Below are 19,163 nucleotides of genomic sequence, written 5' to 3'. Positions count from 1 at the left end.
GAGCTGGTGGCTGGCCTCAGGGCTGAGCCTGGTGGTGCTAGGGACTGCGGGCAGGTGCTCGGGGCCTTTAGTCAGCAGCACTGCCTCCCACACGGGGCAGCCCGCTGAGCAGCGGTCAGCCTCTCTGGGCCCTGTTGTTCTTGTTACCTCCCTCTAAGGTTAGTGGGACCTGGATTATGCCCAGGGAGGGATGGCACCTGCTGAAGTCACACAGCCCATTAGGGTGGGGCTGGGCTATGTCCACTTCTGTCCCACTGTGTGCTGACATCCTTATTTGGGTGGGCAGTGCCTTTGTCCCCCACATCCATGTCCCTGTAGTCCTTCATATTTATCTCATTCCACTCCTTCTTGCCACACAGCACAGGACGGGCAGGGTTAGGGGGAGGAAGCCCGGAGCCTCTCTGCTCCCCTGAATGTTCATTCCACCTGCCAGGGCCTGGGGCAGGGGCAGCGGCAGGGATAGGGGGTAGGGAGGGTGTAGGGGTGTGGTGGAGGGTGGCATGTGGGGTAGGGGCCAGGCGGAGAGCTGGGCCAAGAGCCTGGGGAAGGGGCAAGGCTGGGGGCAGGGCCAAAGGTAGGGGCCATGGGGTAGGGCAGGGGTAGCCACGTGACTTCCTCTGCATGTTCTTGTCCCCTCTGGCTCTCCGTTCCATTCCCCCCACCCACCAGCCCCTATTCTTTTGTTGTTTTTCTGAGACAGGGTCTTGCTCTGTTACCCAGGCTGAGTGTAATGGCACAATCATAGCTTGCTGCAGCCTCCAACTCTTGGGCTCAAGCGATTCTCCTGCTTCAGCATCCCGGGTATCTGGGACCACAGGTGCATGCCACCACACCTGGCTAATTAAAAAAAAATCTTTTTTGTAGAAATGGGGTCTCCTTATGTTGCCCAGGCTGGTCTTGAACTCCTGGCCTCAAGCAATCCTCCCACCTTGGCCTCCCAAAGTGCTGGGATTATAGGCATGAACCACCACGCCTGGTCAGCCAGCCCTTATTCTTGATCTGATTACCTGTTGATCAAACACCTCGTCCCCTTCTGGTTCCTTCCCAACTTTCCTCCAGCCTTGGTTTCCTACTTCTGGGGCCAAATACAGTGGAATCAGCCTTGGACTCGAAGTAGGTCCATTCTCCTCTTCTCTGGGACTCAGAACCTGCCAGCCTTGGCTTTTGTTTCTGCATCTGCAAAGAGGGGGAGCCCCTGTGGCTGAGAACAGCACTCACACTTGTGTGGAGGGGCAGGGCATGCTGGACAGGCCAGGGTGAGGCAGGGAAGCCCCTAGAACAGCACTGGGCAGAGGAAGGCCTGAGAATGCCCCGGGGCTGGGGTGAGGGCAGCCTCCTCAGTACTGTGCTGCGTGGGGTGCCTGTTGGTGCCTCAGTGGGCACTTCTGGGTGGGTGCTATCTAAAGCTGACTCTGGGCATTCACTCCTTTGAATAGCAGAAATGACAACAGTACTGTTTGAAGTAATATCAATGATGTGTTTGAGATAAACACATACCTCCCATAGGCACCATTTACTAGTTCCAGTGTCATAGATGTAGAAACCGAGGATTTTGATTAAGGAATGAATAGCCTGGTTGCATGTTTAGGTTGAGCTTCTCAGACAGAAACAGATGTGTAAGAACCTGAAGGCATCTAGAAGAACAAGTCAGCCCCTGTGCCTGGAGTGGAGACGGGGAAGGCTGCCTGGAGGAGGTGATGGGAAGGGCCAGCATAGCCTGGCATTGCTAGGGAGGCAGAGTTTCCTAATGAAGACTGTTGAGTGTGTGGTGACCCGTGGCCGGTTGCCCTCCCACCCAGCTCAGACCTTCACTTGGCCCCAGGGCGGGTGGATGCTGGCCAGACCTTCCCCCTCCCCTGCCCTGGCTACTGGAGAGCTGTCACCGCCCCCCACCCACAGCTGTGCCCTGGCTGGGGCTGGGCTGGTGCTCTGCTTCTCCCAGCACAGGCTGTTCCCCCACTGAGCTCAGGAAGCAGGTGATGAGGGTGGGAGGTGGGTGGGCTGGAGAAGCAGATTCCACCCTGTGTTTATGGCCAGCGTCCTGGAGCTGGGCTGAGAATAGCACCCACACTTGTGTGGAGGGATAGGTGGGTGGAGGGCTGGGGCCAAGGGTGGAGTGCGTGCCTGTGGAGACAGGCTGTCCTCAGCGAGCCCCACCCAGCACAACTGAAGTGATGGAGGGTCACCCTGTGTCACTGATGTCCCGCGGCCATGCCCTTGCTGACGGCCTGTGGGGGTGGCACTGGGATGTGGAGTAGTAGCGAGGCCCATCAGGGCTCTGCGTGTGGCCACAGCGGGTTGCACCAGGCTGGCCTTCCTGCGATGGCCACTATATTCAGCTGTTTGGTTGATTTCCATGGGGCCTTTTATTGGTTTACCCTTTTCCCAAAGGGGCCCAGGGTAATGGGGTGGCTTGCAGGTTCCCTGCAGAGCTGCAGGCAAGGAGGCTGCAGAGGAGAGCTTGATTGGAGAGAGGAAGGGTGGTGGTTGGTATATGCTGTTCCAAGGAACTGGCCATGCTGCAGTGGACTGTGAGCCACAGGAGCAGGTGCACTGGGCAGCAGGTGCGGGGAAGGCTTGTGTGGGTTGGGGGTTGGGGGAGTAGGGCATTGGGGACTAGGGTGGGAAGACTGCAGGAACTTTCAGCCCTGGGTAGGGGGAGCAGGGGGGAATCCAGTGCCAGCGGCTGGGCCCTCTTACCTACATGATCATACTTCACCCTTAAACACCCTTGAGGGAGTTCTTGGCTCTGACTAAGTGGTGAGACCCAGCAGGTCAGGGAGGTGAGCTTACCTGCCCAGGGCTGCACAGCCTGGGCCTGCTCCCGGCACCTTCTGCCCCAGCAGTGTCTCCTACCAGAAGGGGTCCCTGGCCAGCTGCCCAGACTAGATGCCCTGAGCTGGTCATCCAGAGTGGGCAGTGGGAAGGACTAAGGGGCAGGTGGGTGGGGCTGGGGTGTGATAGAAACCTGACGGTGGGGTGTGTCCAGTCCACCCCAGGGTTCCTGGCCACTGTGTCCGCACCTTCCTCCTGGACATCTCTGGGCACTGCAAACTCACTGTGACCCCCAGCTGTTACCCCAATACATGTCCCCATCTCAGGTGATGACCGCCCCTTCCCTCTAGTAGCTCAGATCACACAGTCCCCTTGCCTCCCACCTGGGTCAGTGCAGTCAGCTTCTGAACAGGCGCCCTGCCCCACTGCGCTTCTGAAGTGTGCACATGCGCCAGCCTGGGAGCTTTACAGGCTGCAAAATCAAGGCTCGGCTCAGAGCTTTCCAGGGTTCCACGTTCTACGCTGGGTTTTAAGGGCCAGAGTCCTCCAGGGGCCTCTGGTCCTGGGGGCCGAGGCCGCATGTGCAGTGGTTAAAGCTCCTCACCGCTGGACCCAGGCCTGAGGTTGGGATCCTGGGCCTGGCTGCGTGACCCTGGGGAGTTGTTAAGGCCGTGCCTCAGTTTCCTCACCTGCCCTTCAGTGTCTCTCTTTTTTTTTTTTAAGAGATACAGTCTTGCTCTGTCACCCTGCGTGGAGTGCAGTGGTGTGGTCATGGATGACTGCATTTTTTGAACTCCTGAACTCAGGCCATCCTCCTGCCCTAGCCTCCCCAGCAGCTAGGACTATAGGTGCACACCATCACACTCAGCTAATTAAAAAACTATTTTTGGTAGGGGTGGGATCTCACTATGGTGCCCAGGCTGGTCTGGAACTCCTGACCTTAGGCGATCTGCCCCCCCTGGCCTCCCAAAGTGCTGGGATTACAGGCGTGAGCCACCGCACCCGCCCCCCTGCTGCATTTTTGTTCGGAGGCTCACAGCACCTTTCAACATTGCCTCCCTCCTAGAGCGTTGGCTCCTCCAGGGCAGAGAACTTGCTTGGCTTCCCACAGAGCAGGGCCAGGCACACTGCCACTAGGGCATGTTGCTGAGCCTCCAAATGCCTGTTGTGAGATGAGAGAGCAGAAGAGGAAGCTGCCTTCGTCTTTGGGTGGGAGTTGGCAGGGGAGGCTCTGATTCTGCACCTGTCCTGCTCTTGGCACCCCTCTCAAGGAACTGAGTTATGAGAAGATTCCTCCTGCGTCTGGCCAGCTCACCCACAATGTGACCACCACAGCCACTAGCCCCTACAGCCAAAAGGCCACGTCCCAGAGCCGGGGTGGGGACTCTTCACAGTGGAGGGGCTGGTGGAAGGTTCCTTTCTTCCACTAAGTGCTGGCTGGGTGGGGAAGAAGCTGGAGGGGGAGGCCTGGGCAGCTGGCTGGGCGCTCGATAGTGGTCTGGGTGGGCCTAGCCCTTCTAGAAACTCCTCTATTTGCTGGTGGACACCTGGTTCTGCTGATTGCTAAGAATGGACTCAGCTTGGTGTATAGTCCCGAGGGGAGGGGAGCCAGTCATGATCCAGGGGGTCCTCCAGCCCTCCTGGGTGGAAGGTGGTGGGGTGGCTGATAAAATCCATGGGCTTGGGAGCGGTGGGCCTTGTGTGGATTCTAGCTCATTGCTTACTGACATGGGAGTCTCAGTTTCCTCACTGTGAAACGCCTCCCTCCCCTGCTAGGATTTTGAGCACACGTGGCCTTTGGATGAGCGGCTCCTGCTCTGCCGTCTGTCTTGCACTGCCCTGGGCTGGTCCAGCCCCATCGGCCACTCTGAGAGTGCTCACCCCAGCCCGCTCCCAGCCTGACTCTGGCCCCTGCTGCCTCCACTCATGCTGTGTGCTCTGCTATGGGCTCCCCAGGCCACCGCAGCCCACCGTGGCTTCCTCTGGGGTCCACGTGGCACCACCCTGGCTGCAGGCCATAGGCTTATCTACAGAACCGGCTGGAATTTCAGGCACCCTGGGAGGGATGAGAGAGAGGACGGGGAGGGGGCTTTCCTGGCCTGGAGTCAACTGGACACTCATTCTCCGGGGCGGGAGCCTTCCCTTCCAGCTGCAGAGATGAGTGTGGAGGAGGAGACCCTGCCAACTTCCCTTCCCCTCCCCCTTCTTTCTCAGGGGCGGGGCTGGGCTGCCAGCTCTGATGCAGAAAGGACCTCCAGGGGCCAGCCGGGCTGGGAGGGCTCTCTGTGTTTTCGTTTTTGACCGGCAAGGCATTGTTGTGGGGCTGACGTAGTTGGTCAAGTTTTTATTGTCAGTTAAGCATGTAAAAGAGAAAACCCAACACCACTTTTTGCTCTCACCAGTATTTCACAAAGGAAAGGGAAAATCACCAAAAAGAGGGAGATCATCATTTTAGAGTGACAGCCTCCCAAGAGAGGCCAGGCAGCTTCCTCAGTCAGCCGTTCTGAGCAGGGGACCATGGGAAAGTGTGATGAGTCTTTGTGGACTGGTGTCAGGGGACGGAGCATGGGGGCTTGTTAAAAAGGCGGATCACCATGTGGGGGCGAGGCCAGGCGCTTCCTGGGGGTCACGGACTTGTTAAAAAGACAGATCACTGTCTGGGCGCAGTGGCTCATGCCTGTAATCCCAGCACTTTGGGAGGTCGAGTCGGGCGGATCACGAGGTCAGGAGTTCGAAACCAGCCTGGCCAGCATGGTGAAACCCCATCTCTACTAAAAATACAAAAATTAGCCAGGCGTGGTGACGTGCGCCTGTAGTCCCAGCTACTCTGGAGGCTGAGGCAGGGGAATCGCTTGAACCCGGGAGGCAGAGGTTGCGGTGAGCCGAGATTGTACCACTGCACTCCAGCCTGGGCAACAGAGCGAGAGTCCATCTTAAAAAAAAAAAAGAAAAAAAGATGGATCACCATGTGGGGGCGAGGCCAGGCCTTCCTGGGAGGAATGTCTTCCCGGTTTTATATTTCATAGAGAAAATCTTTGTCAGCTTTGCGTTCTAATCCACAAGCTGTCTATGTTGGTTATGTCACAAAAGTGTTTTCTTTACCAGTTCGATCTTTGGATCAAAGCAAGATGGAGTGTGAATCTTCTTCAGCAAGCTCCAGACACACCGCCCGCTCCCCCCAGTGTCTGTGTGCCCCAGTTTTGGAGTCCAAAGTTGAGTCTGGGCTTTGGAACTGATCAGGCGTGGCATCCTGGCTCTACTGCTCATTAGCCCAGTGACCGCCCTGACCCTCGGTTTCTTCATCTGTAAAATAGGACCAACAGTCATCATCTCAGGGTGGCCTAGGGATATGAGCCCAACGAGAGGGGGTTCAAGGGTGGTGGGCCCCCCAAGGTAAGTCCTTGGAGGAGAGATTCCCTGGTGGTCATGCTTTGTGCTGTGAGCTTTGTGGAGCTTACCTGGAGGGGCACATGTGGGGGCCTCAACTGGGCTCCGTGGGGAAGGAATTTGATGGGGAGGGGGTGCCCTCTGAAGTGAGAGCTGAGCTGCCAGCATCTCCCTCGAGGGAGGGCAGGTTGACAGATGCCTGTCCCCAGAGCCAGCCCCTCCTGCCACCACCTCATATCCAGTCCAGGGGACATGGGGGCCCCAGGTATGGGGGCACAGAGGAGCCAGGGAAGGAGGCTGAGGCCTGGCTCAGGTCCCCCTTTCGGAGCAGCCCTGAGTGTGTGAGCTGAGGGGGAGGACCCCATTCCCCCAGAGGTGCTGGGCCCTTCTTGGTGAGGGTGCATCTTGCTGCCCTGGGCTCACTTTTGGTTTCTCCATCTCTGGTTTTCTTTTGGGCTCCTTCCTCATTATGGGCTCTCCCCAGGCCTCCCTCTGCCTCTTACTTGTCTCTGTGGCTTCTTCAGGGTTCCTCCGCCTTCCTACTGTGCCCAGGAGCGACTGGAGGGCCATGAACAGGTGGCTCTGCCAGGGAGGGTGTGTGTGAGCGTGTGTGGGCATCATCTCACACTGGGGGTGCTTGCTGTGTGTACATGGCCGAGCTTGTGCTGCTGTGTGGGGCCCTGAGGGCTGGGGAGCATTCTTGCCTCTGGATGGAATGCACTTATCTTTAAAGTCATTGTGCCTTTGAGAAGTTGGAAGGCATAGCCTGAAGGGTGGCTAGGCGCTAAGAAGTGTGCTGTGTGTCCTGGGCTTGCTTCCTGGGACTCACTTCCCAGTGCCCCTGGGCTCTGCTCTCCAGCAGGAACCTGGGCCACTTCTCCCCTTTGCAGCCACAGTTGGGGCGGCTGCAAGGGGCCCAGCTGCCCGTAGCTTTCCCAGGGAGTCTGGGACCCTCATTCTAGCCCCTATGTCCTTGGCTGCAGGTCTGGATGCCCTCCCCTCCCGACCTGAGGGTGCAGCAGCAGCTCTGGGGTGGGGCGGGGCAGGGGGGTGGAGGGAGAACAAGGCCTCATTCGTCACCAGGAGAGTGCTAGCTTCTGGGTTAAGCACTGCTGCTCTGAAGACACCTCTGTACATGTGACTTCACTGGGTTCTGAGGAGGGAGAGAGTTTCCGTGGGCTGGATGAGACCAGGAAGCTGCCCCTGGTGGAGTCACCAGCCTGGGGCAGGTGCCACAGCCCACAGTCAGTGTGGCCTCTGAAGGAACACTGCGATGGACTCAGAGGGCAGCTGCTAGGCCATGGGTCTGTCTCCTTTCTCACTTCTTGAAGCAGACAGACCTGAGTGATGATGCTTGTTCACCGCCACCACAAAGCCACAGAATCTGAGCTCTGCTGCCTCTTAGCTGCAGAGCCAAATCCTTCAGTGCCGCAGCCTTTCCTTTCTTATCTCTAAAGTAGGGGTAATAACCTGCGGCTCTGAGCACGATGGAAAGCTGAAATGCCTAGGAAAGCTGAAATGCCTAAGAGCAACGAGCATGCCTCTCCACTAAAGGAAATCAGGGTTCCTTGGAGAAATGGCTGATTCCAGCGCTGGGGCAGAGGCAGTGCAGGTTGAACCTGGAGCATCTGCTAGTGCCAGAAAGTAAGGAAGCGCGTGCAGACGAATGAAGATGTGTCCGAAACCTCCCACTGGTCGCACTTGGGATGTTTGAGCATCAAAATGAATCATGAACGCAAAACGAAGGACTCACGATATCCTCACCGCCCTCCTTGCAAAGGCAAGACCAGGGAAGCTCGTCTTTGTGGAATGCCGGGTCACGTGGAGGAGAATGCCGGGTCACGTGGAGGAGAATGCTGGGTCACGTGGAGGAGAATGCCGGGTCACGTGGAGGAGAATGCCGGGTCACGTGGAAGAGAAGATTGGGTAACAGTGGGTTCCGGCCAAGATGATATTGCAGTGCTTCTCAGACTTCACTGCGCATACGGTGCGCCAGGGGGACTTGTTAAAGGGAACACTCTGGTTCAGCAGGTCTGCAGTTTTTTCTCTCCTCCGGGCTCTCGGAAGACTGTGATGCAGCTGCCCACAGACCTCACACTGAATAGCAAAGAATGATGGATAGTAAAGGCAATGTGCAAAAAGTTCAACAACTTTTTGCCTTGCCACAGTGACCGTGATTGCCCTGCAGATGACTAAGAGAAAAGTGACCTTTCTTTCCAAGAGATCTGGCAAACACGACTCAGACCCGGCGGTCAAGCTTAACACAGCTGTGGTGCGGTGGGAAGGCTCAGCCTCCCTCTGCAGGACTCTCGCCAAATCAGCCTTTAACTTGAACTTCCTCACAAGGAAACAATCAGATGGATCCAGAGTGTGGGGCATTTTCCAAGTGATTGGTTTGCACCCTTAAAAAGATACCAGTATCATGAAAGAAAAAAAATGGATAACATTGATAAATAGGCATACGGGGAATATTCTGGACTAAAGGAACAAGAGACCCGACAATCAGAAGCAATATGTGAACCACAGTTGGATCCTAGACCCAGACATAAAGGGCATTTGGGGGACACCCAAGGGTATTTGAATGTGGACCGTGTGGTAGATGGTATTTTAAAATACATATTGGGCGTATTGGGGGTGCTTATGGTATCATGGGCATTTTGGAGCATGTTCTTGTTCTTAGGAAATTTGTTGGAGTATTTAGCGGTGAAGTATTCTGGAGCGAAGGTCATCCCAGTGACCCTTCTGCTGCTTACCTTCTGTTGGCTGGGCAAACATACAAATGCAGGAACTGTTCATATGTAGAGAAAAGTGACTGGGCACAGTGGCTCGTACCTGCAATCCCAGCACTTTGGGGGTGCTGAGGTGGGAGGATCACTTGAGGCTAGGAGTTCGAGACCAGCCTGGGCAACATAGTGAGGCTCTGTCTCTACAAAAAGTAAAAATACTAGCTAGGTGCAGTGGCCTGTAGTCCCAGCTACTCGGGACACTGAGGTGGGCGGATCGTTTAAGCTCAGAAAGTCTAGGCTGCTGTGAGCCATGATTGCACCATGTACTCTAGCTTGGACAACATAGTAAGAAAAAAGAAAAGCAAAAAAAAAAAAAATAGAAAAGAAGAAAGAAAATGAACGTGGCCAAGTGGTAACAGTTGATTGGTGAATCTGGGTGAAAGGTAGATGATAGTCCCTGCAGTATCCTCTCCACTTTCTTTGAGGTTTATACTTTGAAAATAGGGAGGTGAGAGGGGCACATGAAATGTGGAGGTGAGTGGTGGGCTTAGAACCTCTTTTCCTCCCTCTGCTCTCTCGTCAGGGCGCTGTGGCCTCCTGCATGGCATCTAGATTGTTGGAGGCCACCGAGACCCTCCACTTGGAGGTGTGGAGCCGGCTTAGGTGGCTCCACTGTCGGAGTGGGGCTGGGGAGGTGTGAGGAGCAGCTGGGAGAGGGGGTCCTGTGTGTGTGGTTGCAGGGGCAGCTCGCATTTGAGAGATGGGCTTGGAGGAGGGGTTGTGTGCTGGGGAACTAGGTGACTATGGGGTCTGCAGGATTGTCCTCAGACTGGCTCCCTCTGCCCCTGGGGGTTTAAGACTTCCCTTGTACCCCTTTCACCACTGCCACCCCGGCCTGATGTGTCAGACAGCAGGCAGCATCTCGGGGCAGGAGAGGGGAGGCAGAGGGCCTTGTACCCCTTCCCCTGCCTGGGCGCCCACCATGGCCTGCCCACGCCAACCCTGGTCTCGGTGCAGACTTGTCCTGCGATGTCCCTGGCATCTCCAGCTCAGTGCCTGCAAGGCCTCAGAGCTTGTGACCGGGGAGGCCTTCAGCTGGCCATCCTGCCCTCTGTCTCCCCTGAAGGGGCCCCTGGAGCACCAGGGCAGAAAGATCCCTGAGGCCAGCCCTGTGTCGTCAGCCACAGCTCCCCAGCTTGGCTGACCCAAGCTGTGTGTGGGAGAGGATAGAGGAGGAGGGGCAAGGAGAGACTGACAGAGAGACAGCCCCCAGGAGTCAGGGAGCGAGACTGGACCCAGAGGTGGGGGGCGAGGGTGGGGAGAAGTCTCGCCTTTGTCCTGTTCTAGGAGCCCTCCTCCCTTTCGCCTCTTGGGGTGTCTCCCTTGGGACTGGGCCCAGAGAAAGCCTGGCCGGGTGTCTGACAGTGGCCTTCCCCCTGCCTGCCTGCCTGTCCTCTGTGTGTGTCTGCCTGCCTGGGGAGCCTCAGTGTGAGAACGCCAGGGCACGGGGGTGTGCATCCTGTCTCTGTGGCCCCCGACCGCAGGCTCTGCAGGGAGGAAGGGGCAAGACAGGGCTCACTTCTCTGCCCGCCCTTCCTGTGCAGGCAGGTGGGGAGGAGATGATGCGGAAGGTGAGGGCCTTATGCATTTTCTGGGGTCTCAGCAGCTGGGTGGTGGGTGCCTGGGAGGGAGATTGGCTGGATGAGGCCCCCCTTCCATGTGTGTGGGGGGGTGGGGTGTTGGGAACTCTGCAGCCACTGCGGGGACGAGAGGTGCCGCTGGCTGGTGGAGGAGCCCCTAGCTTTCTGCCTGGCCCTGGCCAGGACCAGAGTGACTGGGAACGCGGCCGTCACCCCTCCTCCCTTGGGCTTTCGTCCTGGGCCTCCTGGGCCTTGGGAAGTGCTTATCCCTGCCCTGGGCCATGCCATTCAGACTGTGGGTGTGTGTCCCGCAAGTGCAGGGAGCCCACTGGTCTCTGGGGCCGAGGGAGGGATCAGAGACCCCAGGAGGGGCTGCTGGGGCCCAGCCGGGTGAGCCCGAAGACCCGGCCCTCCTCACTGTGGCGGCTAGAGCTTCCGGCCCCTCCTGACTGGACGGTGTCAGGCTGTGTCCTGGTTTGTTTGTGCTCACCTGCCATCTGTCACATGGAGATGAGGACACTTCCCTTCTGAGGAGGCGGCCCTGGTGACTTGAAGTGCGTGCATGGTGGGTGGGTGCTGTACGTGGTGAGCTGCTCCTGGCTCAGACAAGACAGGCCTGGGCGCCCTTCCTCCCTCTGGGTTCGGTGGCCGTGCACTGACTGTGCCCCATGACTCACGCTGTGGGTCAGGGCCTTGCCTGCCATGCGGGGGCTGTTGGAGGGTGGCAGGACTCCCTGTACCCACAGGGAGCGGCTGATGCCAGGGCCTTCTGCCCTCTCACTGGGCCATGACAAAGATCTTGGCGGAGGGCTGGGGAGGGGCACCCGCCCACGGGATGCTCCCACCGAGCCCCTGTGGACCCTGGTGCTGGAGGCACGGCGCCAACTCAGTGAACCACCCAGCCTTTCTAGGGAGGAGCCTTGGGCCGGTTTCCTTCCACAGCCGAGGCCCAGCGAGGCTGAACCCTGTGGATGTTTGCAGGAGGAGGTTCTGGAGCTGGCCACGGGTTCACACTTTGTCATTCCTGCCACCTGCCCCCCCTCCCTGTCCTGCCCTGGGGTGTCCCCTCCAAGGCACTTCAGCTCCACTCACATCTGGCCTTGGGTTGAGAACATGGTGAGAGGAAGCTCTGATAGGAGGTGATTGGGTGTGGCACTGATCAAGCTCCTGGGACTGTTGGCTCTGTGGCCGCCTCTGCTGCCTGGGCCTCTGTGTGTCTTATCCTCCGCCAAGTTTTCAAAGGCTCCCGTTTGTTTATCACAGAGTGAGTGTGCATGATCAGTGTGTGATGAGTGTCAGTGGAACTGATTGTCTAAGGCACCCTCACCCAGTAACCCTGGACAGAGTGCAAATCCTGGCCTGTGCCGCCAGACCCTCCTCCTCACCCAACTCCTGCTCATCCTTCAAAACCCAGCACAACTGTCCTGCCCAGCTTTCCTGAGTCGCTGCTGGGCCAGCCCCTCCTGGACACCTGGAGTCCCCTGTGTCCCTCAGTGGTCTGCCTGTGAGCTCGGAACAGGGGAGGCCCCACTAACCAAGTGTGGAACGGATTAGGTGGGAGATCTGTGTCCCAAGGCTCATGGCCTTGTCCCAGCTCCTGTTCTGGGGCAGGGGGTGCCCAGATTGTTTTTCCCTATGGTAGCCACACCAGGAGCTCCTCGAGGATGGGGACCCCAGGCCACTTGCCTGCGTTCCCTCATGGATGAAATGGGGGTAGGTGCAGTGAGGATGACATGTGGCCAAGGCCAGCCTCGCCCATGGGTCTTCCCTGGGCCTAGGCCATGCTGTGGCCTTGTTGTTCCTCCCATTTCCAAGGTGGGGTGGAGCACTGAGAGCTTCGGCAGCCTGAGGTCCCGCAGACTGGGGAGACTGGCTCAGCCTCAGGCTTCCGTGCTGTCACGCTGTCACACCCTCCACCCCTCAGGGCTGAGGGCTTTCTGTACATTACCCTTCCATTTTGCCTGGGAGGAGCCTGAGACTGAGAGGCGGGGTGTTTTGTTTAGGGTCATGTCTCTGCCCTCAAAGCCCACAGCTCAGATGAGCAGCAGCTGCTGAGAATGTCTTGTGTGTCTGTCCTGTGCTTAGCCCTGTGTGGGTGTCGGGGACACAGATGACTGGAACAGTGTCCTGACCTCAAGCTGTTCCTTCAGGGTGAGGGTGCGAGGCACACAGTCACATCACATAGCAGTGAGGAACGGTCCCAGGCTCTAAGTGGTACAGAGTGTTTTGAGGGAAGGAGAGATCAGGGACAGTTCACAGTGATGTCACCTGAGTGAGGTTTTGAAGGATGCATAGGAGTTTGCCATGTGCAGGTAGAGTGTGCGCATCTGTGACTTCTGTCTCACATCTTGCGATGCCATCAGCCTGGACCTGGTGTGAGGGCTGGCGGTGTCAGTCAGGCCCATCCCGCAGCTGTGCGAAGGGTGCTCTGAAGGCCTTTTAGGGATTTGCCATTTCTTGAATATCATGGGCCAGGTACTGCTCTGCACGTTATAGACATGATCTTTGTAATCCTTGAGGAGGGTGCCAGTGTTCACTTCATTTTGTAGACTGAGGTTCAGAGAGTAGCTGTCCCTTTTCCCAAGGGTCTTCTCACTGCTGGGTGGAGTCTCACCTGGGCTGGTGTCTCGTTCTCAAGGCTGGAAGATCTCCCCAGTTCTCCAGCTGTCTGTGCAGAGCACACAGCAGTGTTTGGGAACTGGGTCGAGTGTGTGTCTGTCTCTGCACACCTCGGGAGCCCTGGTGGCCAGTGTGGGTGAGGTAGACTGGGGACCTTTTGCTGGCTGAGTGTGTCTGTCTTCCTGCGGAGAGGGAGAGCAGGGCGTGGAAGGGGCATCCTTCCTGGTGCTCCTGCCTTGGGAGCTGGCCAGTCCCTGCCCTGTTTCTGAGAGCTTCTGGCTCTCTCTGGTGACTCTGGTAGACTTCTGGGAGTTCTTTTCCGTCTGATGGTCTATTCCGCTCTTTGGAGGGGGTGGGGCTGTGGGGCGGGTGCCTGAGCAGAGGGCCTGAGTTGCCTACCCAAGCTCTGTGCTGAGCCGGGCGAGGTACCTCCCCAGCTCAGCCCACTTTCTGGGGGGGTCCCTTCTGGATGTGGCTGCCAGGGAGGGGCAGCAGTGGGGAGACTGCGAGTTGTGCAGTGTACATTTTCTTGCTCATGTGGGGGTTTTGTTTTGGTTTTTCTCTCATCCCAGTGTCAGCCCTTGGCATCCAGCTGCAGTTGCCCAAGGGGCTGTGTCCTGACCACTGTAGCACAGCATCATCGGTGGCTGCCTCCCGGTGCCCACCTGCCCCCTGCTGCCACTCTCACTTTCCCACACCATCCTCTGTGACCTCTAGTCACCTTGAGCAATTCAAAACTCCCCAGGAAGATGCTCCATCTTTCCGGTCTCCTTACCTTTGTTGCAACCTCTCCCCTCTGTCTGAGCTGCCACCCACTCCAGGAAGTCTCACTGACTGCCCAGGCTAGAAGAGATCTCTACCCCCAGGGTCCCACAGCCTTAAGTGTTCCCCCATGTCAGGACAGAGACCCACATCTGATTCCTCTCTGCTGTAGCAGCCAAGGTACCCAAGGCCAGGCACAGAGCAGGTGCTTGGTGAGAGATGGCCAAGAGCAGCTGGCCGTGCCAAGGCTCCTGGGCCGGGTGGGGGAAGTGCAGCAGGGCAGCATAGGACCTGCAAGGGCCGGCAGGGTGGGAAGGGTCCTGGCTCTGTCCTGGTACCAGGCATCCCTTGGTCCAGGACCCTGGCCTGGGCCCTGGGCCCCAAAGCTGATGTTCCCGGCAGCGTGGGCTGGCTCCGGGTCTTGGAAGGGAGGGGTGTCTTCAGACCTGCTGGCCTCGGCAGATGCTGGGCTGGCCCCTTGCTCCTGGGGCTCCCCACTGCTCCTGGGCCCACCTTTTTCTCCCTTTGCTTTCCACTCCCATCCCCTACCCCCATTTCCTTCTCATTCTTGTGAGGTCTTGCCCACTGCCTGGGAGAGGCCTCTGCTGAGACATCAGTGTTGGCCTTTCTGCCGCCCTGATGGAGGTGCCTCTTGGGCTGCAGACGGTGTGTCCCGCCGCCACCCTGGTCTTCCCCTCTGCTCTCCTGCAAACCCATCTGGCACTCCTCATCCCTTTTCTGTGCCCCAACTCTTTGTCTTTTTCTTCTCCTGCTCTTTCCTACCGTGCCCCCCCACCCCTCCTTGCCTCTGTATTTTGTCTCCCTCCTCCCACCTCTCTCTCCATCATGTGGAGCTCTGGGATTGGAGGAGCAGGGCCCAGAGAGGGAAGTCTGGGATAGCGCGGTGGTCAGCATATGCTCTCAGGGTCCTGGCCAGCGCCCTCCTTTCCTAAAGCTTTCCCCTCTCCTGGTGTGGCTCCCCTTCTCTGCCCTTGCCCACCCATCCTTCACCTTCACCTCCCCCTCCCCTTCCCGACACAGCTGAAGGAGAAGGACAGCTGCCACTCACCGTGGGGGGTTGAGGGGGGGTTGGGAGCAGAGCTGTGAGCTCATGTGTGTGCCCTTGTGTGGTGTGCGTGTGTGCGGGGGGGGGCAGGTCACATCTAAAAACCCAGTCAGATCGGAAGCAGACTCTGCGTGGCCCCCGGCAGCTCCTGGCCACCCCTGGCTGCCCTCCTTGTTCCAGGACAGCTCCTGTCGGTTCAGGGCCTGCACTGCTGTTGCCTGTGGCATTCATGGGCCTTGGGCCCAGGGAATAGAGTCATGCAGAGAAGTGAGGCTGCTCCTGCTTGGCCCCTCCCCTGCTTGGCTCACTTTTCAGCTTCCAGGGCGGGGGCGGAGCACCCAGGGGTGCAGTGTGAGATCAGCAAGGAGGGTGCCTGATCCTTCCTGCCATCTTTGAAACCTCCCTCCTCCTGGCTGTGGTCACTACATCAAGCCTGTCCTAAGCTCCATTTTTGGCCTATTGTCGAGCCCTGGGTAGAGGGTGGGGAGGCCTGAAGACCTGATGGACCCAGCCGTGCCCTGGGGGATTGCAGCCCTGGGTGGGCACCCTGGGCTGGGTGATGTTGGCTAGAGGCTTCCCAGCCCCTGGTCTGTGCTGTTGGTGACTGAGCACTCTTGGTTTGGCCACTCTCCTTTCCAAGGTAACAGTCTCCCCTTCTCTCTTGGCTTCGGCAGGTTCTCCAGAAGCTGGGGAAGGCAGATGAGACCAAGGATGAGCAGTTTGAGCAGTGCGTTCAGAATTTCAACAAGCAGCTGGTGAGTGTGGGTGGCCCTTGGCCTTAGGGAGTTTGTGAAAATTCGGCTGCCAGGTGAAAAATGGCACGAGCTGAATTTGTGGAGTACGAGAGCTTGGAGGAGGGTAATCAGTGTGGGCTGACAAGATCATGTAAGACTTCCTAGAGGAGGGAGCACTGGCAATGCATGCTGGGAAAGAAGAGGGATGGGGTATGTATGCTTTAGGTCCTTGGTAGGAGACATAGAAAGGGTAGGTGGGGGAGGGGGAGGGGGAGGGTGGGATAGGAGCAGGCAATAGACTGTGGCCAGACTTGGGGAAACTTTGCATGTCAGGGGCAAGTGGGAGCTATAGAAGCTCCTTGCCAGGAGAGTGGTATCTGCAGCGGTTAGCGTGGGGGCAGAGCAGGCTGGATTTGATTTGGGCATCTGCTGAGCATGGTGTGTGCCTGGCTCTGTGGCAGGCTCAAGGCTGGGCTGTTGGGAGGCGTCCGCAGCCATCTGCAATCGGCCTGGGAGCATTCTGAGAGAGGGCTGAGGGCAGCTGAGAGGGCCGGGGAGCAGCTGGGAGGGCTGGAGAGCAGCTGGGAGGACCTGGGAGCAGCTGGGAGAGGGCCGGGAGCATTCTGGGAGAGGGCGGTGGGGGGCAGCTGGGAGGGCTGGGGAGCAGCTGGAAGGGCTGGGGAGCATTCTGGGAGAGGGCTGGGGAGCAGCTGGGAGAGCTGGGAGCATTCTGGGAGAGGGCTGGGGAGCAGCTGGGAGAGCTGGGAGCATTCTGGGAGAGGGCTGGGGAGCAGCTGGGAGAGCTGGGAGCATTCTGGGAGAGGGCTGGGGAGCAGCTGGGAGGGCTCGGAGCATTCTGGGAGAGGGCTGGGGAGCAGCTGGGAGGGCTGGGAGCTTTCTGAGACAGGGCTGGGAGCAGGGGGGAGAGGCCCCAGGGCCAAGTCGGCCTTGGCTTGCCAGAGGGGCTCAGCCTGACAGGCTTCCCTGGACAGGGACTGGGGAGCCACCTTGGCTGCTTGTCCTTTAGGCCAGTTATGGGAGGAGTTTCAAGGCCCAGGTAGACCCTGTGGCAGGGATATCTACTGCCTCTGTGGCTCTGGGCAATTCCTTCCCGGAGTCCCTTGGGCCTCAGTTTCCTCACCTGCAAAATAGGGGCTTGTACAAGAAACCTGGTCTTAGGTTCTGATTCCATGTCTGGGAAGCCCCGGGGCATGTCCCTACTCAGCTGGCTTCATCAGGCTGTGGGTTGCTCTGAAGGCCCTTTAGGGAGTTGCTGTGGCCATGGGCCAGAGCTGCTGTGTTTGACAGACATCTATGCAATCCTTGAGATGGGGGCTGATATTCTCCTCATTTTGCAGATGAGGCACTTGAGGCTCAGAGAAGTTAAGCACATCTTCCAAGGCTATGTAGCTGGTGTGGGTGTTGGGGATTGAAATCCAGGCTCCGTGGCCTTTGGCTCACTCTCGAGTTTCCTCTCTGGAGCTGATGCCTTGTCCTGACGGCAGCTGGTTAGGCTGGGGAGACAGGTTAGGGGTGGAGGTGGTGGGGTCCCCTTAGAACAGGCTGAGCTGTCCGGGCACTGTGGCTCACGCCTGTAATCCCAGCATTTTGGGAGGCGGGCAGATCATGAGGTCAGGAGTTTGAGACCAGCCTGGTGGTCTCACCAATATGGTGAAACCCCACCTCTACTAAAAATACAAAAATTAGCCAGGCGTGGTGGTGTGTGCCTGTAGTCCTAGCTACCTGGGAGGCTGGGGCAGAAGAATCTCTTGAACCTGGGAGGCAGAGGTTGCGGTGGGCCGAGATCATGCCACTGGACTCCAGCCTGGGCTACAGAGCAAGACTCCGTCTCAAAACAAACAAACAAACAAACAAACAAACAAACAAACAAACAAAAAACAGGCTGAGCTTTGGCAGAGTCAGGGAAGCACAGCTGGGAGCAGAGGCTCTGTGTGGCCTGGCCCCAGGGCTGAAACCACAGTGTTGCTGTCTCCACTGTCCCTCAGAGTCATCCCTCTCTGGGTCTCTGACTCCGGGCAAGCAGTCACTCACTGCTCCTTGGACAGAGGGGTTGGGCAGAGAGTCCAGGGCTAAAGATAGCCAGTGCTGCAGGCTGCCAGGTGGCTGCTGGGCTGTGGGTGTGGAGCAGTCCTGAGCTGGGCCTCTGTCTGCCCTCGGGCTCGGGTTTGGTGGGGTGGCTGGCTTTTCAGGGGCCGGGGCTGGTAGTTGGGGTGGGGGTTTTAAGGTCTTGTTCAAGGCTGGGGCTAAGGCAGCCAGTTCTAGATTTGATTGGTGTGTGGGGATTGGCAGGGTGTGGGGGTGGGTGTGGGGACCAGGAAGGAATGGGGTGAAGGTCACTGTTGTTGGGGGAGTGAATTCAGGAGGCTGCAGTGGGCTTGGGGGCCCTGGGAAAGGAGAGAGAGAATGGGGCATGGGAAGCCTGGAGGCGGAGCTTTTTCTTGCTCCTGATTCTGTGAGCCCCAAGCCTAGTGGGCCCAGCACTAGAAGGGACAAGGATGGCAGGTGATTTAGTCTTTAAAGAAGCGGACCTCCCACCCCTTCTTATGGGGTGGGGGGCCCTAGGAGAGGGTGTAGATCACCCTGCTGTCACCTGCTCTCACAAGGACCGAGATGCACAGCCCCTCCTGGGCCCACCTGGCGCTGGTCACAGTAGCATCCCTGCCTTCTGCCCCTGCTCTGAGAGCGCATGGGGGCCTGCATACGCCTCCCCCAGAGTACTGCACACCCGGCACAGGCCCTTCTGGAAGCCATCCTGGGTCTCCGGGGCATCCCAGCTCTTATTCCTAGGGTCCGTCTGTAGCTCTCCAGGCTGCAGGGCTGTCATTGCTGTTTGCCTGTCACTGAGATGGGGCAAGTCTGATTCCTTCTTGTCCCCAGGGCCCACCCAAGGTTTTGCTCAAAATGGGTGTCCCTGAGTATTGAGTGAAGATTGCCCCCCGAATGATGGCCGAGGGGTGAAAGTCAGAGCTGGAGCCAGAGGGGGTCCACATAGGAGGGCAGTCCCTGCCCCCTAGACCCACTGGGAGCACAGGGACTTGGGTGCTCAGGCCACCTGTGGGGACTGATATCCAGGGAGGCGCAGCGAGGGCTTGGGGATGCTGGCTGAGCCCAGCCACACTGGAGCTGCTCCAGATCCTTCCTGACTCCCCCAAGTCCTATAGCTGGGACACGGGCCGAGGTGGGCAATGGCTCCCAAATCTTATCTTCCCCCAGCTGGGCTCTGTCAACTCTGGGACCTCCAGAGAATTCCTTCTCAGATCCTTGTTTAGGGGCTGAGGGAGCCGGTTTGGAAGCAAACACACACTGCTCTGTACTGGCCTGGGCGCTGCCCTGCAGGGGGTAGCTGGCTGGGGCCTCCGTCGGGGGAGGGCTCTGTCTACCCTGGGGACTGATGAGGAGCTTAGGAAACCAGCTGCAGTGGGCACAGGGAGGC

General features: G+C 58.3%; 1 protein-coding gene across 9 annotated transcripts in view; it reads left to right on the top strand.

Moving 5' to 3' along the window:
* The window catches only part of BIN1 (bridging integrator 1), a 59,400-nt gene that overhangs the window by 15,136 nt on the left and 25,101 nt on the right, over positions 1-19,163 (top strand). For all 9 annotated transcript variants that reach the window (XM_030800900.1, XM_030800899.1, XM_030800895.1 and 6 more), the window contains exon 2: positions 15,650-15,730. In XM_030800900.1, coding sequence (XP_030656760.1) covers positions 15,650-15,730 — 81 coding nt within the window. The remainder of the gene's footprint in view (positions 1-15,649; positions 15,731-19,163) is intronic.

This window comes from Nomascus leucogenys, chromosome 20 (genome assembly GCF_006542625.1).
Source record: "Nomascus leucogenys isolate Asia chromosome 20, Asia_NLE_v1, whole genome shotgun sequence".
Taxonomy (NCBI): Eukaryota; Metazoa; Chordata; class Mammalia; order Primates; family Hylobatidae; genus Nomascus; species Nomascus leucogenys.
Note: the sequence above shows the minus strand (reverse complement) of the source record. Positions and strands in the feature narration are given on the sequence as shown.